General features: G+C 32.9%; 1 protein-coding gene and 1 long non-coding RNA gene across 9 annotated transcripts in view; one reads left to right on the top strand and one right to left on the bottom strand.

The window, feature by feature from the left end:
- The first annotated feature begins 1358 nt into the window (after nucleotides 1-1358).
- The window catches only part of LOC131053379 (probable LRR receptor-like serine/threonine-protein kinase At1g56140), a 118941-nt gene continuing 93310 nt past the window's right edge, over nucleotides 1359-26989 (top strand). For 2 of the 8 annotated variants that reach the window (XM_057987980.2, XM_057987978.2), the window contains exons 1-7: nucleotides 1360-1505; nucleotides 1659-1855; nucleotides 1958-2126; nucleotides 4503-4574; nucleotides 4833-4904; nucleotides 5109-5180; nucleotides 20350-20421. In XM_057987980.2, the coding sequence (XP_057843963.2) occupies nucleotides 1399-1505; nucleotides 1659-1855; nucleotides 1958-2126; nucleotides 4503-4574; nucleotides 4833-4904; nucleotides 5109-5180; nucleotides 20350-20421 (761 nt within the window). In that variant the 5' untranslated portion in view covers nucleotides 1360-1398. Of the gene's footprint in view, nucleotides 1856-1957; nucleotides 2127-2243; nucleotides 2368-4207; nucleotides 4317-4354; nucleotides 4387-4502; nucleotides 4575-4832; nucleotides 4905-5108; nucleotides 5181-20349; nucleotides 20422-26989 lie in introns of those variants that run through there. The other 6 variants (XM_057987977.2, XM_057987979.2, XM_059214305.1 and 3 more) reach the window with 6 other exon arrangements.
- The window catches only part of LOC131053381 (uncharacterized), a 70355-nt gene continuing 65741 nt past the window's right edge, over nucleotides 22376-26989 (bottom strand). The window contains exon 2 of the long non-coding RNA XR_009107679.1: nucleotides 22376-22634. This is a non-coding gene — a long non-coding RNA (uncharacterized LOC131053381). The remainder of the gene's footprint in view (nucleotides 22635-26989) is intronic.

Genomic DNA, 26989 nt, shown 5'->3' with positions numbered 1-26989 from the left:
CTGAAAAGGAGGACTCCTCTTAGGAAACAATGTCCATGCTCATAAATATTAAACCAAATTTCCACCAAAAATGAAGTTTGCCAAAAAATAGAGAGGATTCATTCAAAAACCCTTGTAGTTGGGTTATGAATAGCCCGACGCAAGTAGATAAAATGTCTTGTCTCCAAAACAAAAATGAATCTCAAAGTCGGGTTATGAATAGCCTGATACAAGTGAAGTTTTTTTTTTAAGACTTAAGAAGAATCGATCTTCCAAAGACCCATTACAAGTGCGCTTTACTTGTATTTACCAAAAGTGACTTGACTTGTAATCGAGTCTTTGGGAACCGATTGCAAGCTAAGTACTTTTACAATTTTAAAATGTCCAAAAGCACTTGTAATCGGGTTATGAACCCCTGACTACAAGTGAAGTCATTACTTGTTATGTAGAGGAAAAAACTCCCTTACTTGCAATGTAGCCTTTGAACCCTGATTTTACACTAAAGGTGAAAAAAAGAAGACTAAAAATAAAAGAAAACTAACCAAAAAAGATCAAAGAGAGGCACATACCCAAAATAGGCAAGTTTTGAAACAAATTTCAACCTTGGGAAGCGTGCAAATAGACTTAAAATTAAAAGATGATTTTTAACAAAAACTCAAAATGGAGTTGCTCTCATTTTTAATTTACAAAAATGAGGACAACACAATCTATTTGATATTTATTTATACTATTTTTTAAAGAAAATTGCTAAAAATCATTATTGAAGTTTCATAAAATAATAGATTTTGTGCTTAATAAAATATATGACCTAACCATTTATTATTGTATATAATAGAGGATAAGATTATGTGACTCTTAAATAAATAAACTAATTCCAAATTAATATCCTACATATTTTTTTAGATAGATGTATTAAAAATAATTGTACTAATTTATGTTGAAGAGGCATTTTACAATGCCACTAATTGAGTGTGTAAAATGCCACTAATTGAGTGTAACACCATGAGTGTGTTTACAAAAACTGATAGCTATGATCTTAAATTTGATAATCATTTACATGTCAAAATATTTATATTTAATAATAAACATAATATCTCTAATAAACAACACATAAAATTTGTTATGTACTCAATAAAATAGTTTCAACATAAGAATAATAAAAATAATTTTTGAATAAATTATATCTCTTCACATTTTATATATAGATATATTTAAGAAATCTATACTGATTAATCTCATAAATGTCATTAAAAACTTCTATTAAATAATAAATTATTAAATAACAGTATCTAATCCTTTATATACTGAAGAGAGGGATTTAAATTATAAAAATGAATAGAACCATTAGTGTAGAGATTTCTAACTTAGCCGCTACGATTCATTTCACCCAGGTATATCATGGGCTTAAACGTTTGATGAATGTTGTACGTGGGTGATGAATCATCCACACTTCTCTCGACTCGTCAACCTGTTATGGCCCGAGAGAGCACCCAAGACAAGAAAACTGTTGCCTTGGAAAAGTACAGGCATGGAAATTCTCTCTTTTGACTTTTCAATCAAATTATGTCAGCGAGGAGATAAAATTAAAATATCAAACTATGTGATCTGCCATGCTTACAAATCTGAATTCATTTTCGTCTCAATTATCTGAATTAGATTTCTTCCCTCCACGAATTCAGGCCATATAATTCAAGTATTGGGGAGTTTATACAAACTCTGATATCTCAGGAAGCACTAGAACCCAACATTAATTTTTCTTCCATCATGTCAAAGATGGGAGTCCCAGCTTCATCAGTTTTGTTTCTCTGCGTTGTTTACAACATTGGATGTTTGCTACAAGCAGCTCAAGTAATAGCAGCCACAGATCCTGTTGAAGGCAAGTTCAATTCGTTTAAGTTTTTGTTTTGTTTAGTAGCATGTTGTTTATTGATCATCCCTTAACTTTCTGCCATGTTGTGTTGTCGTTTGAATTTAACAGTTGCTGTAATAAAGTCACTTTCTGAGAAGTGGAATATTGATGAATCTGCATCGTGGAACCTCACAGACCCATGCTTTGGCCCAGCCAATACCAATGCAACGATTGATAATCCTGGCATCAAGTGTAACTGCACAAAAAAAAAGGGAACCATCTGCCATGTTAGACAAATGTAATGCCTACAATAATTTATTGTTAATTATATAATTTATTACTTTTCATGAACCAACTAAAACTTAAAACTAGGGCCTCCTATTATAAGATTGGGCGCTACTAGTCCTTTTGCAGTTCCAAGTGTGGATTGTTTTTCCAACAAAGATAGTGTTTTCCCTACTCTTCAAGCAACATAGATAACATGGACCTAATGTTTTATTTGGGAAGTCTTGGTTTGATTGAGGTGGTAAAACGAAAAGGTGAAGATGGGTTTTTAGGTGATGCTGCCAATGGATAGACTAGATTGGTGTCTGAGACTGACTTCGTGGAAAAAAAGATTGTTTCCCATCTATTTTATATATTATTTAATTTTTGTACTCATGATTCTAACTTCATGACCAGGCCTGGTTATAATATTTTCTAAACGGATGATCTAATAAAACTTTGATAAGCTTGAACTTGGCAACCAACCTACCTCATCCGTAGTGGAGTTCAATGGAAAACTAAAATACAGTGTGACAGTAGGCTTACGTTTCATTCTGAATGTTACACCACAAACTCCCCACATGGTTACAACTTAAAGGGGGTTTGGGGATTAGAAGGCAAGTCAAGTTTTTAAGAGTTCTCCTGCAGAGTCCTGCCCGGTCTCCAATTTTATATTTTTTTAATTGATCAAAGTTGAATACAAAGCAAATAATGGCAGTTCACAGGGAACTGCAGAGAAATAAGAAATCAAATATAGAGCAACATAAATCATAGCTGAACCAAGTTCAAGCAGATAAAAAAGAAAACATGGCATATACACATAGAGCTAAAAGAGCTTATGGCAGCTTAATATAAGCTATATAAGAATCTAAAAGAGCCCAACTTAGATATGAAAGTTTAAGAGTTTATATAGCTGTTTCAAAAATTCAACATTTCCATCATGCAATTGTAAAAACTGGTATTTGATCTTTTTCAAAAGTCTGTTGAATGGAGTTTCCTTCTTTAGATGCAAACACAAAGAAGCAAGTTGTAACACGACGTTGCATTAAAACTGCACCATTTTAACTTCTCAATGAATAATGGGATTAGAGAATACAGCTAAACATCTACTTTTCCAAATGTTCATCAAAATAGTGTCTTATTGCACCCGCAACCACATTCTTATGCAGTCCAATACCAAAAACTGCTTCTTTCCAACCAAAACATGATCAAATATAACAAGAAAATGAACAAAATAGCATTCCACTTTTTCTTAGACTAAGAGCAGCTCCAAAAAAAAAAAATGTTTTATGCTTTCAGAACACTGACAGAAAGGGCATTTTGGTGGAGAAATCTTAAGAAATTTTAATGTCCCCAACAGGCAGTTTAAAGTGTAGGATTTTTCAGCTCAAGATTTGGGCATTAGTCTCAGCCCTAGACCTCCAGATTTGAACACTTAAATTCATCCACTTCTTCTCTTTATATTTACAAACGGCAAACCAATGCAGCCAACATATAAAAATTGAATAAATTGACATTATTTATTTATTTAATTAATTTTATTTATTTATTTTTACTTGACTATTGTCTGCATTTATTCCATTTAAGTGTGGCTTTTTAGTGATTTCACAGAAGATCGAAAGCGAAATGGGCAGTTTTTTAATTTTCTACACGGTTAAATTAGATTGTTTGTTTAAGACCCCAGAGGTTTATTTTGAAAAAAGAGTCAAAATATCTTAATCTATCCGGGAATAACTAGTTCTCATCTCCATGATGGATCTTGGAGAACCAAACATTAATTTTCTTTCTTTTCATACACATTATCTCAAAAAAAAGCTTTTTCCTAAACATTATGGACTGCGGAAGCTTAAAATCTTTGCAGAAAGCTGTGTGAAAGAGGCCTTAGGCATTATAAGGACCATATTTTAGTGTCAGTCTGTCATATGGATCAAATCATATTCAATTAGTGTTTGACGTCTTTATTGCACTTTGAACTGCAATATCTTGACAAATTTGGTAAAAAGTTGATTATATCTTTGCTACATTGGTATTTTTAATAATTGTTTTTTCAAATCTCCATAACGATGTAGATGGTCAGCAACTAAATATTTTGTATCTAATAAGAATTAAGTTAATCTTCTGTTGGCTCATATATTGGAGTAAGAAGTTTAAATTTACCCCCACACTATAAACCAAAGTTACCTCAAGTTTTCCAGATTGAAGCCTCAGACAAGATTAAGAATCGGTGAAATATCTGTCCAGCTTGATAAACATCCTCTTACATTATGCAATTAAAAGATGAAGATTAATGGTTGGTTAGTAGTTATTAACTCTATTTTTCTTAGAGTAAGTTTGAGAATATATTACAAAGTGGAATGGAAAATTTGAAGTGTGCTGAATACTAAGCCATCGAGGACCTTTCTTCTTTCAGTAAGGTCTCTATGTTGGACAAAACGGGAGAGCTTCCGGAAGTACTGGCTAATCTGACTTACCTCAACGATCTGTAAGTTTAAAGCTTGTTTGTTAGGAAATTTATCATCCCTTTGTTTGGATAATAAAAATGATATTACTCATGTAGAAATATCAACGTTAAGGACAGATTAAAATTCCTTATCAGGAAGAATAAGTTACATAAATTGATTATATCATCTTAGAAAGGTTACCTTGTTCTTTTGATGCCGCTTTAAAGAGTAATACTTTAATAGATTTTCGTTATTCTCTTTATTATCATTTGAGATGAAAATGTGGATTTTGTTGGTAGGAACCTTTATCGGAACTATTTTAGCGGTCGCATTCCTGCTTTCTTGGGGAACCTCACCAACTTGCAACACTTGTGAGGATGTTCCTCTTTCTTCAATATTCTTCTTGTGTTAGTTTAATGCATCAAATCAAAATATTGATTAATTAAATCTCTTTGTCTCGTTCATGTGACATGGATTGGCTCATTCAAATTTATATACTGCAGAACTTTGAATTGCATCTCAATATGTCTTACACCATGCAATGTTCAAAGAATAAAAAACATTGAATTTTTCAGGTCCCTTGGCACTAATAACTTTTTGGGTCCTGTACCAAAGGAGCTTGGAAAGCTTCGGAAGCTGATAGAATTGTAAGCGCTCTCTCTCTTTACATATATTGCATATTTACTTGAGAAGAATGCAAGCTGCTCTGTAATTATTCAAAATAGATTTCCAAGCAAAAAAAGGGGTAACAATTTTGAATTATTCTTTTCATTCATGCTTTATTATTAATTCATACTTGCCCAGGTAGAGTGATGTCTAATTTCTTTACACAAATCTTAGTCTTATCACCATATAATGTGATTATGTGCATATTTTAGAACCATGACTGTTTAACTTTACATAAGTTCCTAGAGTGGCCATATTACATGAATTACATGAAGAACTGAAAAATAGATTTGTGTGGAAAATAAACATGTACAACACACGCATGGATTACAACATGAGATTTACCCTGGAGAAATCAAGTGACAAACATCTGGCAAGTAGGATTGCCCCTCCAATTCATTGTCACCAGTAAATACAAGGTTACACATTAATATGTCTATGACATGCAACCAACAACCCATTTTTCTTGTTTTGCATTCCTTGATCTGTTATCTGTTGCTCTTGTTCCTATATAGTCTGCAATACTGAATTTAAACCTTATGACCATTCAGTTCTCGTTTAAGATTCTTTCTAAACAAAGCATTGCGAAAATTATCACAGAATTGTGGACTGTTATTATGTTGTGTTGTCATTAATAAATTGTCTTTTTTGTAACTGATTTGGTTTGTTGTAAATTAATCATCAGCTTGGGTAGTGTAATTCAAATTGTAGTTATGAAGGAGTGTGTCTTAAACACTAAGTTACCGGTTCGGGTTCAGGCTCATGAACCTGGTTCGTGGGTTCGGGCAATTTTCTTTTTGCCCTTTGGGTTCGTGGGTTGGGTTTGTTCGTACTGTTGATTGTTCAACTTCAGACAACTGAGAAGGGGGTGAATCAGTTGTCAATTAAATTTTTAACTCTTTCCCAGATCCAGAGTAACCAACTTATAGATTATTTAGCATGAATAGATGTACACATGAAAGCTCATACATACACAATGAAATCATACACAATGAACACCAGATATGACATGGAAAACCCTAGAAGGGAAAAAACCACAAAGAATGTTAGTTCTCAATATATAACACCTATTATGGTGACACCGGTTAAGGTGATTTTTACAAAGGGTGGCTCATTGCTAGAATGCTCACTAAAAGAGGGTTCACTGCCTAGAAAGGCTCATTGCTGGAAGAGAAAGAAAGAAAAGAAAATCCACCACAGTGATACAACTACCACAAACAACAATGTCGGAACAACCTTCGGTGCCTAACAACACACTACACACCTTCGCACAACTTCTCACATCAAACATCGGTCGGATTTAGCTTTTCAATCTTGCATATCTTCCATACCTTACTCATTTAGATCATCCTTTACTTATACTGTCCTCCTGACTACATAACCTTCCAAGTTGGCCAAACATAATTTGAAATAGGTCTACAGTAAACATTCCCGTGGTGGAAAGGAATGAGAAGTGGACCACACCACAACACACTTCATCGGTCAAATCAACTCGTTACATCCATCACTAATACTGGAGCTAAAACAAGATTCATACGCTACACAAACTCCAATTCCGGATCAAATCGGACCCAAAATAACACTTCTTAACTTAGCAAAACAAGAATGGAACCAAGATAAACATGAATTGAAGCAATCAATGCCATATCTAGAAAACAGAGAAATCTAGATCACAACCAATACTATCAATTACTAGTTAGCACTGAACAACATCCGGAGCACAATTTCCAAAGCACCAAACAGTTCAGGAAACATATTCTGGATCACCAACTCAGAAAACCAATATGTTGACATCAATGACAACCATGACAATTATATGAACACCATCAACATCACATTTGCAAGACGTACATGTATATATATATACATATTATATACAAAAATTTAAAGAAAATACAAAATTATAAAACTAAATACATTTGATAGTATGATACTTCATTATTGATCAATGCCAAATGCCTATTGATAGTTCAGAATTGAATTGGAAGATGGAACAATGCAAAATGGCAGAAGAAAAACATTTAATAGTATGCTACTTCATCATTGATCAATGTATGAGGAAAACCCAATGATAGAATGGGTGCTTTTAGGGACATTTTAGAGTTTTTGGATGCAAAAAAAAGGTTAAAAATGTCTGTTTTTGTTATTTTTTGGTGCTCAGTGCCTTTGGATACGCCTGGGTTTGTACCTAGGGAACCCAAACCCTTGGGTACGTACCCAGGGTGAACCCAGATGAACCCCGAGCGAACTTGAACCCAAGCAAACCCGGTTCAGGTGCATGGACCAAAACAGGGAAACCTGGTAACTTAGCTTAAACAAGCAGCGTTGGTCCTATAGATAGCACGTCCAATGCCAGAGTAGGGGTGCTATTGTAACAACCCTCCTTGTACCCAAAAAAAAAAGAAGCATTTTATTAAACACTACTTATGCAATGGAGCCATTGTTCTCTTGATTCTTTTGTACTCTATTCACTGATTATGTTGTGACTGCAATTTTGTTTGAGTGTTTGACAAAGAATATTCATGGTAGTACAACAATTTGCAGCAAATAAAAACTTCCAAACAAGATACCAACAAAATAGATGACATACTAATCAGTCTATCTTCCAAGCTGGACGAACCTATTGCCATTGTTCTTGTGATGAGTTCAGTCCTACACAAACTCTTTTCATATGCCTAGATTTTTCAAGTGCGGTTTTGGTTATGACCAAATCCATTTGGTAAGGTTCAGCGTAGTACAATTCCATAGATGAGGCTTTCTTTAAAAAAATATAGTTTTGAAAGATTTCCTAGGCCTCCCTACTCCTTTCCAGATACTTTGCAGTCCATTTCAACACGTCATATGCATGTGGAATTCTGCCTTACCATATTACAAACCTCAAAGTTGTCAGATTACATAAGAATGATGCTTTGAGGGTTAGACAAGGCTACAAATTCTTACAAAAATATAGATGAAATAATATGATATGGGTTACATACCAAGTTGATTTGGATCACACCTTAATTAAGAGGCTACTATTCTCCAAAATATCAATTTCCTACAAGATGAGGTTAAAAATATCTTCGGAGTACCATTTGGCTTTGGTTGGCAACTAAACCTTCTGTTCACTCCACCAATTTTCTTACTCTCATATCCCTTTCTTCTGCACTTTCTATTGCAGCATCATGTCTTCTTGCAACTCTTCTGATGCACAATGTGCTAATTCTTCCGGTTTAGGTGGCATGAGATGCTTTTCTTTTTCATCTAGCATGGAAGTATCAAAAGGCATTATCTTTCTATATTAATAGTGATATACATCATCATGAATGGATGTCTGTCTGTCACTTCTAAGTCTTAAAGGAGCACACCATAAGCTGTTAAACTTTCTTGCCTGCACAAATACAACCATATCTGGTACCCAACTTAGAACTTGCTCTTTGTCCTATGCTGATTATGCTTTTCTTGACTTCTACCTTGCTTATGAATCCTTGAGTTTATCTTGTACTTGCAAGTGGATTTGTCTCACTTTCTTGTTAATGTTTTAGCAACACAGAAATCTGAAACAAAATACACAAAATTTATCCTAGGAAAACCCTCCACCTGAGGGTGAAAAACCCAGCCCACACAAATATGATCTTTATTATATCTCTAAAAATGAATACAACTGTTGATAGTTTCAGATTACTATCAATCACAATAAGATAAGATTGATTCTCTACAAATGAATCATGACAATGAAGTCAAAAGATATATCTCGAATACATTCTATAAACCTTCATAGGTCTGAAATCACTGAGAACAGAAAACATATAATATTAATGAATTGACAAACTTCATACACAATGTTCTCAACTTGCCACAGACAAACGAGAGAAGCCAGCAGTATATATCTATCCATCTTTTGAAGAAGAAGAGCAAAGAATATAAAGAATCGGAATTGCAAGTGAAGAGACAACACGAAGGAAGAAGAAAAGACACCAACAGTTACATCTTCATCGACAGCCATATGGACATGAAGAGTCACCGGCAGCCACAACTACACCGTCAGCCACATAGACATGAAGAGTCACCGGCAGAGAAGTGAAGAGACTCCATGGTGGAAAGGAAGAGTCACCGACAAGGAAGTGAAGAGACTCTACGGTGGAGAGGAGGAGTTAGATATTATCTTAGATCTCTATCGCAGCTATAAATCTTCAACACTCCCTCTTAGCAAGAGAGAGATCTTCAAAATGTCATCACATGACAAGTACACATAGCTGCAACCAAAAGAATGTCAAAAAAATCTCATCACAGATTTTCTCAAATAAAAAAAGTTATCTCAGCATAACAATATTCACCATAGCTACTCCTAGAGGGTGAGTCAAAAAACAGAAAAAAATGTCATGAAGTCACACACATGACTTCCACCATGGCTACTACCAGAGGGTGGATCCACCATAGCTACTCCCAGAGGGTGGAACAAGGGATTTCACCTCAAACTTCTCTCTCAGAGAAGAACTCGTTAACAAGGGATTTCACCTCGAACGTCTCTCGCAGAGAAGAACTTATTAACAAGGGATTTCACCTCGAACGTCTCTCACAAAGAAGAGCTCATTAACAAGGGATTTCACCTCGAACTTCTCTCTCAGAGAAGAACTCGTTAACAAGGGATTTCACCTCGAACGTCTCTCGCAGAGAAGAACTCATTAACAAGGGATTTCACCTCGAACGTCTCTCACAAAGAAGAGCTCATTAACAAGGGATTTCACCTCGAACTTCTCTCGTAGAGAAGAACTCATTGACAAAGCATTTCACCTCGAACTTCTCTTGCAGAGAAGAACTCATTAACAAGGGCTTTCACCTCAAATTTCTCCATCACAGATAAAAATGCATTAACCAAATTTTCATGATGGCGTGGCTCCCTCTGAAGCGGAAAGCCAAGCTCCCTCTGAAGCTGAAAAGTAAGGCTTCCACAAGCTCCCTCTGAAGCTGAAATCAATCTTCTGACCTCTTCGTCCAAAGTTACTTCTGACGATATGTCAGACTCCTTCTGAAGCACAGGATCTACCTTCAAGCGGTTAGGTTCTATAGAAGGAACCTTGCTCTGAGACCATGTTAATGTTTTAGCAACACAGAAATCTGAAACAAAATACACAAAATTTATTTTGGGAAAACCCTCCACTTGAGGGTGAAAAACCCAGCCCACACAAATAGGATCTTTATTATATCTCTAAAAATGAATACAATTGTTCATAGTTTCAGATTACTATCAATCACAATAAGATAAGATTGATTCTCTACAAATCAATCATGAGAATGAAGTCAAGAGATACATCTCGAATACATTCTATAAACCTTCACAAGTCTGAAATCACTGAGAATAGAAAACATATAATATTAATGAACTGACAGACTTCATACACAATGTTCACAACTTGCCACAGACAAACGAGAGAAGCCAGCAATATATATCTATCCATCTGCCGAAGAAGAAGAGCAAAGAATATAAAGAATTGAAATTGCAAGTGAAGAGACACCACCAAGGAAGAAGAAAAGACACCAACGGTTACATCTTCACCAACAGCCATATGGACATGAAGAGTCACCGACAACCACAACTACACCGTCAGCCACATAGACATGAAGAGTCACCGGCAAAGAAGTGAAGAGACTCCATGGTGGAGAGAAAGAATCACCGACAGGGAAGTGAAGAGACTCCACGATGGACAGGAGGAGTTAGATATTATCTTAGATCTCTATCACAGCTATAAATCTTCAACATTTCTAACTAATCATCGAGAGGCTTTGAATTTCTAAATCTTCCCCTTATTCTTTTGTGAGTAAATTCAGTATTGGGCTATATTGTTAAAACTTGGAAGGTCTTCTGCCAAAGTTATTCAATTTCTTGCACTCGCATTGTATCGACAATTGAATGTCATAGCCACCAAGAGTTGCACCTTCAAATGTTATCTACCAATTTGGCATTGATAAGGTCTACTTGTTGTCTGCTAGTTTGGCATTGATTGGACTTGTTGTAATCTATTTGTTTAGCATTGATTGAATCTGATTGTTATCTGTCAATTTGGGATTGATTAGATCTACTTGCAGTTTGCTAGGCATTAATCATGTTTGCATACCTGTCCACCTATTTGGTATTGATTGTAAATTGGACATCTTGTCCCTAGTGAGTTTGTAATTAATTTCTTATTGCCCACAACCCAATTTTTGTATGCTTTCACCTTGCTTGCCTCAGGATGTTAGTGATCAAAAGAGATTGGATTTGTTTTGAATTTAAAAATTTGGTGAAAGTTGGCTAACGTTCCTACTAGGGACGTTACAACCATTCACCATGCGTTCTTGCAAAAGGGTTCCATGAAATGAAGCCCACAATCTTGATCTTTCTCTCAAATTGTTTTTATTCTCCAAATCATCTAAAGATGCAAAAAAAGAGTATATTAGGTCAATAATAAAGATCTGCTATCCTCAATGGAGATGAGCAATCTTTTTGTCACTAGCTACTCTAATACCATGAATTTTTTTTTTGATGGGCCAAACCTCCTAGAATTTGATGACACAAACAAGCCATAATAGTAAAAGAACAACAAGGATTGTAATATGTGGGTACAAGATTATGATTGGCCATATAGTGGCAATGGAGGAAAAATCACATGATAGTGTTAGCAAAAATTGTGAATCTCTTTTTTAGGCTCAAATTTTGGTTTAGCAAATCAAAAGAAGATAGAAATTAGCTTTGTCAAAATGGATCTCTATTTTCAAAATAGATAAAGTTTTATCAAAATTGATACTTATATTTCTTTTCCAAAATGGATATCTACTTTAAAAAATAAAATAGATATTAATTTTACCAAAATTTATAACCATTTATCTTTTTCAAATTCCCCCCTGATTTCCTTTGGAATGCAAGGGCAAGTCAAAATAGGTTATTGGTTTAGTTTCAAAATTTTCCTCAAAAAAGCATGGGAATCAGGTTTGGGAGTCCCAAACCTGCCTTTCCATGTAAATGACAAGTTGAGATGTTTTCATGGATTTTCCTTGACCTCACCCTTGATGCTTATAGACTTTTTTTTTTTAGAATTTTGATAAAATGAAAAGGGTATATTAGTGGAACTCTCAGATTTCTTAATATATGTAATATATGCTTGATTATAATTTTAATATGTAATTATTATTAATTTTCTACATACACTATGTTTCTCGACGAACATAGCAATTGAAACACCTCAATAACTTTCAAACCATTTCTCATTTTTCAAATTTGAAATATGTGTACACTCTAGGCTTCATTGGCTATAGATCTTAAAAAAATTGAATTTCATAAGTTTTTGACCAAGTTTGGTTGGTTGAGTTGACACTTGGTCCAATAGTAATTTTTTTTCTCTTGTGGCCTCTTTGTTGCCTTGGCCTTCTTGCCAGACCTTGTTGAGCCCTGATCCCAAACCCTAAACTATAAAACATTTTGGATTTTTTCTTCTTTTCTACATTTTTTTGGATTTATCTTAGATTACGGACACTAAATCCTTACTCTTCGCATAATTGATAATTTACTAGAGAATTCTTCAATGGGTCCCTTTAGTCATTCTATGCTTTGCCTCCTTTCATTGCTTTGTCACAAGCCTAATATTTCAAAAAGTTCCAAGTGTGGGGATATGAGCATCTAAAACTAGCTTTTGGTGGTGAAGTTGAGCCTAAATTTCCAAAAATGCAATTTCTTAATCATAGAGCCACATCAACTCACACCCCATGCATGGGGTTGGCTACATATCTTTTTGGAATTATGCCATATGCTAAATATCATGGTGGAATGATTCCATGACCTGTATTGCCCATTTCCTCCATATTTATAAACTATGGGCACACTTTATTTTCTTCTATCATTGTTCTTATGAGGGGACCACCTTTGACCTCTGCCAAGCCATTACCACATGTGAATTTTCAAAAACTCGTTCTTCAAACAAAAAAACCTACCCACCTCCATGCATAACCCAAGATGTCATTAATGGTCTCAAATGGACATGTTAGATAGCAGAAGACTTTCAAACACCTCACAATACATATGGAGCCCTTAGAAACACGGTTTTTGTATAAAGGCATATGATTGCTAATGCAAAGTGCATCCATTTACGTGTATATCCATGTAAAGATAATGTAGCTAGACATGGGTGGCTTGCACACTTGCAAATGACTATGGTTCTTCTCCCAAGATTGCTAGATGGTTTTGGAAGACATACATATGCAGATTTTTAAAAAGGGGGATGATGGAAAAAAGTTTGTATATAGAAAAAAAAAAAGAAAGAGTTGCAAATCATTAAGGTTCTTTCTTGTGATTGAGTAAGATCATTTTGATTGTAATTTTTCTAGGTTGTGTGATGTAATATGAAATTGTAATGCTCAAGCAATCATTCAATGTCCAAATTTGACATTTTTTTGAATGTCCCCATAAACATTGTATCAATTATTTATGGTCTTATTGATCCTCTTGATCATATCTTCTGATTTGAATGTTATCTTTGATTAGTTAGTCGATTGTAAAGTAGTAAAATTCCTTCCAAAGTTTTTGTAAGGCATCTTATCAAAGTAATGCAAGAATTTTGTGTTTGTTCAATGGATATTGAAGGCATGTTTATTCAATTGTGATGCAATCTCATATGTTTGTTAGTTTGTGTGCATAGAGCCTGGCTTATGTATGGGATTGAGAGGTGTGGTCCTTATTTGTTGCCTTGATTAAGGTATCTTATATTGGGTTATATTTATGCTATCTTTCGGTCTTGATAATAGACTTGGTTGCCCTCTTTAGATAAAGGCACCCATTTTCTATGTGTTCAGCCTCCCATTACAACATCGCACTTGAAAACAATAAGAATAAATGTTTTAACTGGCATTGTGTTAACATTCCCACTAGTAATTTCCTCCTATGCAAATGGGTATGTTGTGTTTCAAGGTATAGTTTCCTGTCAATATTTTTGTGATTAACTTTAAGGTAACATCTTAGGGAACAGACCCATTGGTCTAGCAAATCCTAAAGTAGAAGGAATTATCCATCCTTTTTAATTGGTCTTTTGTTGTTCTAAGTTTGATACCATTGGCTATCATGAATAGCCTAAATTTAGAGATTTGGCAACCTACAACTTTGAGCACTAACTGACTAGAAAATTATTTTTTAAAATTTTAAAATATTAAAAAATTCATAACTAATTATTTACTTACAAAATTATTCACAAAAATATGCTGCTCATCAATTCGTGTCCTTGTATCTATGGTTTGGTAAAAAAAAAAAAAATTGGCTCATACTTAGGTTGGCTATGATGACACCTACTTTTTATTTTCATCCAAAAAAATTAAGTAGCGTCTCATCAAAATGTCCTATTTTCACCAAATTAATTTAGAACTTTTCAAAAACAAAAAAAATCCTATAACTACATTTCATTTCCTTCAATTTTTATTACTAAATATTTTTTTGAAACCCATTCAATTTTTTATGTGAAGTTTCTTAAGTTTGTTTTTAGTATTTTCATTGCCACTTAGGGCCTAAGTCACCGCATTCGCCGAATTTCCAGCTTCAGATTCGAAATTCGGCAAATCTATAAAAAATAAATAAAATTCGGAAAAGTTCACTTGAAATTCATACGTCAAAATGAACTGATTTTTTTTAATCTGCCATTGAAGCTTTTTAGTTGTCAATCCCGTCGCTATTCCTGTGCTGTGAGGCCCTAACCAGCCACCGTTATTCCCGTGCCCAGTTGGCCCTATTCGCGCGCTGTGTCAGCCCCTGCCCACCTGTGACTATTTCCCTCGCGTTTGGAGTGCACTTTCCCTCCGTAGTATAGTTTTTCGATTACAATTTTTGTTTCGTTTTTTAATGATTTTCTCCTTACATTAAGATTAATGTTATTTTAATATGCTTACTAGTTATTAGTTGTCAATATTAAATAGATTTAAATTTATTTATTGTTTTATAATTTTAATTTATATTAAACTTTTATAAAAAATTAATATTTAGTATGTTTAATTGATTATTATTTTAATTTATTTTGTATCTGTTTATAATGATTTCGAAAGTTATTAATATTAAATAGATTTAAATTTATTTATTGTTTTATACTTTTAATTTATATTATTTTTTTATTAAAATAAATATTTAATATATTATATTGATTATTATTAGTCCCTGCCTTAAGCAGGGAACTAATGTTTTCACCTCCAGCATTAACTTGCTTTGGTAACTGTGTAAATTGAAAACTTTAATCTTATCTCAAAGTTTTATTTTTGTTCTTATTAAACTGTTTTAAAAATTATTAATTTTTTGATCAATCATTGACTGTTTCATTTTTTGCTGGGGTTTATTTATTTTATTTTTTAAAAAAATTAAGCTGTTTTCCAGTAATGGAGTGTGAGGACGTGCATTTATATATTATAGTACTCTTTTTAGTTTTCGACGGAAATTTATTCTATTGGCTAATATCGGTGACAAATTAAGTAATAATAAAAACATTTAAACACAGTTCCGCTCATTACTTTGCGCCACGTATACTAAGACTTTATGTGGGACCGCCACGTGTTTGTACCACTACTATTTTTCAGTGGATCAATTAAGAATGTGTACGGCCTTCCGCGATCCGCCAAATTGGAGCTAGAATCGATGCAAACTAAGGGATTTGGGTAAAGTATGATATCTTGTCAAGCATTAATAATCATTTTTTATTTATTGTTAGTTCTGTCCAGTAGCTAATAAACTGATTTTTAATAGTACTTGACATGATTGTAATGAATGTGGATTAACCTTTTTTTATATTGGCAGGTATAATTTTCGTGAGTTTTTAGTTTTTTTCTTTAAAATTAAAATAGTTGAAGAATCAACAATGAGGGGAAAAATTAGTTATAATGTTTTATGTAAAAAGAATTTATCATATAATTTTTTTTTTACCATGCATCCTGCACCGATGGCTGCACTTTCTCAAATTTAGATTTTACATTCCACCATAATTTAAAATACCCTCAATGTCCATACTTGAATATTGTTTATTTAAATCATTCTTTAAAATAATTTAAACAATTATTACCCACTTTCAACACTTGCCAGACATGAAATAAATTTGAAAATAATAAAAAATATTTATTTTCATTATATTGTATTTATTTATTTCTTTATTTTTAAAGCAATTTTTTAGCATGATAATTATTAAAATAATTTTAAAGATAAATTTTATATTTATATAAAATAATTTAATTTAAAAAACTAGATAATTGAAATAAAAATATTAAATAATTTTATTTTGTTTTCACTATCATTGATATTAAAATTTATTCTTCTATTATCTTTTTCCAAATTTAAAATTTCATATTAATTTAATTAGCATTAAAAATTCATATTATTATTATATTTTCTTTAAAAATTATTATATTTTAAAAAAATTCTATAAAATATTGATTATAAAAATTTAAAAAACTTTAACAATCTTTGAAATTATCTATGATATCAAAAGATAATAAAAAAATTACATAAACAAATTTAATTTTTTTAAACCTTCACAATATGTTTCTTTGTATTATTAGCTTTTTTACTATGATTTTACTAATTTTTTAATATAAAAGTTCAAATTTAAAATGCAATAGTTTTAATACAGTTTATTTTATTTTTAATCTTAATTATAGTTTTAATTTTTCAAATTTCATTTATTTAATAATTTAACTATATTTATGTTTAATTTTATGATAAAAAATTATTTGTTAATATTAAATTTATCATTGAATTAATGTTTCTTTTTATTGGAATCATTAAATTAACATTATTCTTGTTTGTAATATCATTACTTTATTTTCTTATTCTTAATCTAAATTTAAATTTTATAAAGTATAAGAATATAAAGTATTGATATTACAAACAAGAATAACATTAATTGAAAGATAAATTCAATATTAAATAATAATTTTTAATTAAAAATTGAACATAAATATAGTGAAATTCTTAAATAAATTAAATTTGAAAAATTAAAACTATAATTCAAGTAAATGATTAAAAATAAAATAAACTATATTAAACTGATACAATTTAAAAAATAGTTTTGTTAACCATTTTAATATAATAAAATAAAATTATATAATATTGAGATGCTCCATTTAAAAAAGAATCAAATCTTGATATAATAATATCATATAGTTAAATGTTATATATTTAATTTTTATATAAAATTATTATTCAATTAAATTTATTTTATTTTAAAAATATATAATATAATTTATACTTATTATTATATGCAATATTTTAATATTATAAAGTATTATATATTATATTATATATCATTTCTTATATATTTATCTCTTTCACTTCTATCTCTTCCACCTTATATACATGCCTTTTCATCTCCTTCTACCTCCTTATAAAAAATATAATAGCACATTGCAAATGGATCCTTATTACTCTCTAGCACTCTATATCACCATGTACATTTATCTTTCCTTCTCTATCTTCATCTATATATTGCTATCTCTTTTGCTTTTTCTCCCTTTTTTTCTCGCTCTCTCTTCCTCCTGCTCCCTCTATCTTTAGACATGTGTCTATCTATTCATTTACATCTCTCTTTCTTTTTCCCTCTCTGTCCCTCTTACTATTCTTAGGCCTCAATATTTATATCGCATTGTATATTTATCTCTATCTCTCCATACTTCTCCCAACTCTCCCTTTATCTCTATCTTATTACCTTGTCCTCTCTCTCCACCCTTATATCTCTCCCTCACTCTATTTATATCTATATATTACTTCTTATCTCTATATTTATCTTTCTCTATCCCTAGATCTCTACCTTTCTACCTCTACATATTTACCTCTTTCATTTCTATCTATCCCCATCTCATCTCTTTAATCTCTCTCCCTCTCTCCTCCTCTCATTCTCTCCATATCCCTTTCCTCCATTTCCATCTTTATCTATACCTTTTTTATCTCTATCTTCTTACCCGCTCTCTCCCACTCTTCCCCACTCCACCTCTCCCTCTCTTTCTATTATGAACATAACATTAGTTTAATTATCTTCTTGATTCATAGGTTTTATTTCACTACTGATTGGATCTTTATAAACAGATTCTTAGTTGATTTGAAGATACCATTTCTTCATTAACACCTTTGTTGCACAAATTGACATCACTTGCTAAACATGGCCTAACAATTGACCTCATTTAATACACAAGAGTATGCAACTAATAGATACCTCTTCGGTGTATCTTAAACATTATTCAATACAAACATAGAACAAATGTCATTTTTTTGGCAAAAGGCAGGGACTCTAGCTGCATCACAGCTCTTGTTTTATTTTATTTTTAATCTGTTTATAAAAATTCCAAATCTATTTTGCAATCTTATACTATTTCGATAATTTATGAGATATGTTACTTATATTTAAATAAAAAATTTATATATGACGAATTTAATGTCGAATTTTTTTCCTCAATTTTTTGCCCTTGCCGAATTTCATCCGAATTTTATGGTTGCCGAACTCGAACTCGAATTCGAACACGGTGACTTAGCTTAGGGGATTGTTTGGTTTATCATTATCTTGCACTCACTCTACTATTCCAATATGAATGCAATATGATATATTTGCAAGGAAGCTCAAGCATAAGCCAAGTGAATATATATTGTATAACCAATGTGGGATAATAGGAGATGTAATCATGTGTACTACATCGCCAAACAAGTAAAGTACAAGTCACATGTACAACCTACCCATATAGAATACCTACCTAAGTAAGCTTATTCTATCCTAAGTGCATATAATGTAATAAAGTATTAAGATAGATGAAAGTTAAATAAATATATGCCAATACAATACTCTCTTCTTTATATTCTGATGTTTGGGGTATGTTTCCCTCTTGAGCCACCTCTCCTTCGATTTGACAGTTCTACCTCATTAGGAAAAATATCTTGCCAAAATGGTTCTAGCCTACCTTCACCTCTTTCCTTTGCCAATATGGTGTGTGACATCAAATGAAACCTATAACACCACAATCTGCACTCCAACAACTACATGAAAGCTTTGGTCCAATATGATTTGTGATTATGTTGGTCATATAAATATTAATCTTATGATTGAATTGAGTGGCTATACCCAGATTTAATAATATGCCCATGCACATCAATGCATAGAGTGACCATATTGCGTAAATTACATGAAATGCTAAGAAATAAACATGTAAACATGGAAAATAAACATATTTAACATGCCCACAAGAGTAAACATACAAGATTTACCCTAGAGAAAAGTAGTGCAGAAAAAGACTAGCAAGTGGGTGTTTCCAATTCATTATCCCCAGTGAATGCAACTTTATAAGCTCAGAAGGCTATAGCATGCAATAATCAACCCATCTTCGTGTGTTTGCATCTCACAATATTTGTTCAAAGCAATATTTCTAATATGCTCTGCAATTCCGAACTCAACTCTTGATGATTGTTCAATTCCTCTCCAAGACTCTCTTTTACCCAAAGCTTACTGAATGAACAAAAACAGAAACCTCCAAACAACATACCAAACCAATAGACAACATACAAATTGGTCTAGCTTACAATATGGATGATTGTTTTAATTTGCCTTATTCAGGAAAGTTTGGGTTTTGAACAAATCCACTACATTTTTTGGGACACGATCAATCATCACTGATTCCATCTGTGTTAATTAGAACTGGTTCAGTGCAGTACAAAACCATCTCTAAGATCTGTTTTTTCAGATAAAAATTCAAAACAGAATTTGTAGAAATCTTTGTTGGGCTTCTCTACTACTTCCTAGATACTTCACACCCATTTCAACACTTTACAGACACCTGAACAAAATTAGGACTGATCAAATTACATAAGGATGATTCTCTAGGAATCATAAAAGACTTTTAAGAGTTCCTACCAGAATACAGATACAACAGTGGTAAGTAACATCACATTTGGATCCGATTTGGATCATTTACTCCAACTAATTTTTTGTTATGTGAGTTGCATATATTATATTTCTGTTCTTTTCGGGAAAAATGTTATAAACTCCAAGTGCAGTTTTTGAAGTTGAATAATTATTTAAATGTATGCATGCTTATTCTTTTCATGTCTTTCATAAGCAATTAACTTTTCAATTGTTCAAAGTAGTTTCCAAACAAGGAAGACTCTAGATATTTCTCATGATTTCTTTTTTTCCAATTTAGGAGAATTTCGTCAACCAATCTTAATGGAACATTACCGCCAGAGTTTGGTAATTTGACTCGGTTAGAAAACCTGTAAGTTTGATATATTGCACCTTGAAACTCTACTTTTGAAATGTAACAATGAACAAGCATATGCTTGACGAAATTTGTGCATACAGGGATATTCTCATATTGATATCTTGTTCGTTTTATTTTTGTGCTTGTTTTCGTTTCTGAATACTAAGATTACAATATTTTCTAGAACACTTTGTTTGAATGACATCAAATTGTATCCTTCGTTTGAGAAGGAATTCTATCACCTAAGTGTTGAAGAGTTGGACTCTTCTAACGTGTACAATATCATAATAGACTTTCGTTTCTACAAATGTTCAACTTCACACTATTTTTGAAATAAGTGCATACTTAATGTTCTTTTGAACATAGATAATTGAGAAAACAACGAGGGAGGGGCACAGTTCAAATCAATTCATAAATCATTGTCTAGAAACTCGGAAAATATGAAGCAAACCATCATAAATAAATTAAAACACAATAATTATGGGAGCAATAACTTATCTCCATTCAAATTTTTGGAGGAAGTAATATGCAACAATATCTTCTTATCTACCTTTGAATTTATTAATGAAATATTTACATACAAAGATGCTATGAATACTGATGCCTTTCCAAATATTATCACATTTTATGATACACTTCTTGAAATGCAATGAAAATAAGATCTAAAAAATGGGCCATGTCCAACGAAGAGCTGCAAAGCACAATTTTAAGAGTGTTTAATGAATGACAAACGTTCATCTCAAGTGCCTGAATAGTCATGATTATGCACATATAAGATATGAAAAAAGGTGCAAAATACTGCTCTGGTTTTATCATTCCTTGATGGATGGAAAATTATGGAGTAGTAAATTGAATTGTCAAGTAAAAATTAAAAAATAAATTCCCAAAGTATAAATTGAACTCAAGGTCATGATTTAAAACTGTGGAAATTGGCAAGCCCAGAATATTAAACATGAGCAAATAATGTTTTGATAGCTATAGGTTCTGTGATAGTCTTCAAAAAAAGAAGCATCTTCATGAAAAGTAGCTTTACATTTTCTCTAGCAAAGTAAAATCTTGTCTAAAGAGTATCTTAAAGAAAAGTAGCTTTGTCCTCCAAAGTAAAATCTCATCAAAAGGTTACAAATTCCCCATAATGACAAAGAAAGTATATTCAATAAAAGTTGATTTGCATCTTGTCCCTTGGAGCAAATTGATCGCCACTAAGTAAGTTGTATGCTATCAGCCATAGGATTTTGTAGCGGCACATTGCTGATCAAAAGTCCCCTACAAAGCTCTAAGAGAGAGAGAGAGAGAGAGAGAGAGAGGGGCGGGGGGGAGGTAGTAGAAAGGAAATTGAATTCAGAATGTTACCATCCCCAAAAATTTCTAGCTATTAAACACTATTGGATTATTGTCATTGATGTCAAAGGAAAAATCTATGGACATCATGTGGCTGCTTAAGGAGATTCAATGCAAAAGGTTTATGTGCAACAATATTATAACTAAATAGGAAATATTTTGAAAGAGAATAAAATTAATTTTTTATTTATTGGCCAACCTCCTTGTTGATGGGGAGGTTTGCACTTCCATCAACATAGAATAGAATGCACAAAGTTTATCCTATTATCTCTTGAAGAAGGAAATCTTGTATGCCCTCTGACTGTCCAAACAAGATAACCTCAAGGCTTTTGGTGTCAGGTCACTATGCTTAGGATAACTTAGTAAAAATGTGATTTGTTGGTAATCACAAGGGGACTTACACATCTATCAAGCTGGCTTGCATATGATATAGCATTTTGATTGGGGTTCAAAGAAACTAGGGACAATTATAATAATGGTTGGTGTTGTAGATAGACAGATTTTTCATAAGACTGATTCCTTCTTAACCAGAGATAAACTCACCATGCCCCATAAATAGTGCAATCTTCAAAGGGAAATGAAAGATATTCAGATCATGAACATTCATTTGGACACCCAACACAAGAAAAATCAAAACAAACATCCACAATTGAACTAATAGCAATAATATGCTCAAACTAACCATGCAAAGAGATTTACAATCAACAGATCTCCAATGCTATGAACTAGAAATTGATCAGATATCCCCACACTTCGCCATTAAATTACTGAACTATAACTAATTTTGATGAAAGAAACCATGCAAATAGGTAAAGGCAACTAGCAAAACACCATACTTCAATGCTTTATTCTGTAATCTCCTCCTTTGGGAGCTACCCAATTGAGTCCTGAGACAACAATTCCAATTCAAAATGAGAATTGTAATAATAAACATTCATTAAATCTAAAGAAATTTCATTTTAAAATTTAACATAAAACTCTAATACTAGTCCGGAGAATAGAACTTATCTTTATGGCTTTCTCTAGTTTGACAATGAAACTTATGTAATGATGAATTCTGATATACTCAAATCTGCATACATTCTTCTTCATAAATCTTCTATATATGCTTCAGTAGTTTCCTCATACTTTCTCTCTAATTTTGCTCTCCCTTTGATTGTTGGTCAAGATCTTCTTTTATCCCATATATTCTTCTAGTCAAATTAGGCTTTTATGATTTCTTTATTTTAAATATTTCCTTGAGCATATAAATATTCATCGTATATAATTTACTTCTATTTCTTCAATATAGAACTTTAATAATGTTTCCACTTATATTCCTTCAGCGATTATCTTTGTGAAGTCAGCTATTTTTTCTTCTTATATATTGGATGCCTTCAACAATATGGTTGTTGTTACAATACTTAATCGCTGCTCTTCAAGGATGTAATGTCCCCTTTTTAGCAGTCATGTGGCAATTTGTCGTTAGCCCATTTTGCCATGGTCCCGAGGGCTAACCAAGACTTTACAAGGATCGGTGAAGGATTTTGGCCTAGGCAATTTCAGTTTCAGGCCAATCGAAGATGTTTTGACAGGGTTTCTAGATACTATTTATAGTAAGTCAGCTGCGGCTCAGTGACTGGTAAATTTTGATGCAATCTTGGTTGTCAGTATTTTGGTGCATTAATTTATTCATTTGGATTTTCTAATTTGATGAGCCGTCATTTATTTTGGGCAATAAATTAAAGTTCCTAAAGTTTAATTTAAATATTAAAGGGAAAAAACTAAAGGTACCCCAAATGAATACACTAAAAGTACCCCTTCTTTGTGGAGACAAAAGGGGACAATAATACTTTATTCTATCTCTCATTTATCCACATTGTTGGTGTCTTGGGATTGTGTGCCAAAATGAAGTAATAAATATGAGCAATTAATGGAGATTTGGGACATCTTGGGAATTGTGTATTCTTGGAAAATTGGGTTTTCTAGATTTAGTTATGGAAATTCTTGGCATTTGGGGACAGAATCCCTCAGATGTGACATTTCTCTTGCTTGTGAAAGATCAGGTTGGGGAAATCTTTAAAGACAAAATTAGCATTGGAGGAGACGAAGAGCATTTAAGCTGAAGTTCGAACTTGTTGCACAGCTGGGAGTTTACACAGTGGACTTACAGGTATTCATATCGACCTTCAGCCCTGATAATTGTAGCAAGTCGGCTGAGTTTAGGAGGATAGATTGTGGACAGTGCTTACTTGGCATGGGTGCTGAAAGGGCGAAATGGCCACTATAGGATAAGTCACAGCATTAGGAAGACAGAAATTAGTCGCAGCTTCTGGGGTTGAACGCCCTTTGCAGAGTTAATAACCCGAAATAAGGTGTTGAGAGTGCAGTTTCAGACTAGATTCTTGGGTAGAATATTCGACCCTCATTCACCTTGCATTTGACTCCAGCAATTACGCCCTGAAGTGTTCACATTGTTGCTGTAGATGTAATTTATAGGTTGCAGGCCGAACTGGGTAATTTTGGTCACTTGGGACGTCTAACTAGTGTGCATGAGATCATGTTTGGAGCAGTCGGAGACTGAAAAAAGAATCTTCTACCATCTAAATCAGAAAACGCAGTCTTAGACAATTGTTGGGCGTGAATTTTGATGTTGGGTTGCTGTGGCAGTCAATGAGAATAACGCCATATCAAGTTGAAACCTCCACAGTGGGACTCCAACCAGGTTCTTATGGTTTTGGCTCTACGTTTTGAAAGTTATTCTCTTAGAAACATTGAGAATACTCTAAGTGCTTGTATGTACTGTAGATTTCAGTTTGATGCAATAATGAAGCAAAATATATTCTTGAATGTCTTGGCATTGTTTCTTGAATGTGGCATTATTTATGAATGAAAACTATCAAAATACATTAAACGCACTAGGAACAACTAAACCTCAGTCACACACACAAAAGAGAAAAACCATCAGGCATTCTGTCACAAAGATAGGACAGCCTATTACAAGGGATGTATTAGATCATACCAAGATCGCTGTATCTTAATTTCTTTGTGCTTGATATTTATGTTGGCTCCTTCCTAACAATTTTCTCTTCTTATACTTGTTGTCGCCTTCTTTTTTTTCCTCCCCCCTGAATTCAATGATAGAACTGCCTTCTTATATCTTGTACTTGGGATGAGGAGTCACCTGTAAGGGACATGACTGGTGGCTTCTTAACCGCATCATTCCATAATACTTCCAATCGTTGCATGTATCCATATTGGGCTTGTATACAATAGTTAAGAAACCCATTCATTATTCTTAATCACTGTTCTATCAATGTATTCATTGCTTTAAACAAATGATTGATTCTGTAAAGTAATCGCTGCTCTTCCATGTATTAATTATTGCATATTATAATCACTGCCTCTTAATACACCGTGTTCTTTTGTTAGTTATCTAATTCCTTGATATAGTCAATTGATATAATTCATAGAAGTCTTCCCATAGTGAGTCGCTGTAGGAATCAATGCATATTTAATTTATTCTTTCTTTTTAATACCATTCATGTGCCTTATTGATGGTATCGGGAGTGTTATGAATTCAAATAGATTATTGACCATTGGGTTTTAATAATTTTTTTATAATATAGTCATTGTCTTTTCTCACTATCATTCTTGTCCACATCCTTCTCTATGCTTCATGCTAATAGTTGGTTGAAAATTTTGTACACCTGGGAAGATGTGCAAAATTGTGGTTTCAACCATAGCGTGTGAGTGTAAAACTCTCCTAATTTAAGGGAAGGCTCCCCCTTTTCTACTATTACTAACTAAAGGCTAATCTAAATTGGTTGAAACAACATCCTTTTCTCTTTTTTCAGAAAAGACAAGATTCTTTCCTCTTCCTAGGAAAGAAATAGCAGTTTTAGAAACAAACACAACAGCTTAAAGAATAGCAAGAATGCTTAAAACAAAAGGAAGCGAAGTTTTTGTGAAAGCTCAAAGTTTCCCATCACTTCCCCCTGGGACGGGAAAAAAGAAACAAAGCACAAAGACTTGAATTCCCACTATCCTATCTACCTTTTTAGAATAATAAAACAAGAACAATGAACAACAGATAACACCACAAAGTCTGCAAGTATGATGCACCTTTTGAACTATTTCAAATGGGAACAACCACAAGCACAAAGTCTTGCAACTCTTCTCAATTTTAACACTTAACTACACTAATTCAAACCCTCACTATTTTTGTAGCACAAAGTCTACAAGAAATCAGATTGAAGTTCTTTTCAACAACCTCGCTATGATCTCAAGTAAATACAAAGAAATATGCCACCATGACACAAGAACACAATGGATATAAAAGTATGGTTTCAACACGAAACTCAAAACTCTTTTGATATTACTTGAGAAAAAATAGTTTACAAATATAAAGCACAAAGTCTCTAAGATTGCAAATTTCTGCAAAGTTTCCTTGCTTGCTGGAAAGATGAAAATTACAATGAGCACCCTCATGCATATATAGGAGAGGGGCTGAAAGAAAAAAGTGGGAGAAGTCTAACTAACTGAGACTTTTTCCACAACCAACTAACTAACTATGACTTACTCAAATTACAGTTCTATTGCTAACCAACTTGTAATTTGTTTACATGTAATCACAAGTTACAAGAATGCAAGTAACGAGACTACTTGAAATTACATCTTTGGCATTACATGTAATTTGTCAAAGGGAAATTTCAAATGCATAATTGAAACTAATCTAAGTGTCTGAGACACGACTCTATTTCCATCATCCTTTGTCTAAGAGCTCTTCACGCTACTACAAGATTGTAGCACTTGAAGTATTTGAGATCGGTGAAGGTATTTGTCTAGTAAAATCAAATTGCATCATTTGACCATGAATGGTAATGAAAATGACCTCATGAAGATTAACCACTAAACTTGAAGATAATTAACATTCTTTGTTGGTCATTGTGACAGTGAAAGTCACTGCTTTTTACCACATAGCTCTTCTGTAATGCATTGTAACAATGCATTCCTTTGCTGTATTACGCATTCATTTGTCAAGTTCTCTCTTACAATGGAATTGACCTCCACATTTAGTAAAGGAAAGAAAATATTCCCAATGGTGAGACTAAAATTGTCATCCCTGATTTTAGATAGGACTTGACTTAGCCATTGTTCTCCGCTTCATAGTTCATGATATTTTTTATCCTCCCTGTACATATGACAGCGTACTCTTTTCATTTTACATCATAACTGCCATCAACATATGATAGCACTGAAT

Source organism: Cryptomeria japonica, chromosome 11 (assembly GCF_030272615.1).
Source record: "Cryptomeria japonica chromosome 11, Sugi_1.0, whole genome shotgun sequence".
Classification (NCBI taxonomy): domain Eukaryota; kingdom Viridiplantae; phylum Streptophyta; class Pinopsida; order Cupressales; family Cupressaceae; genus Cryptomeria; species Cryptomeria japonica.
The sequence above is the reverse complement of the archived record's forward strand: the minus strand, read 5'-3'. Positions and strand labels throughout refer to the sequence as shown.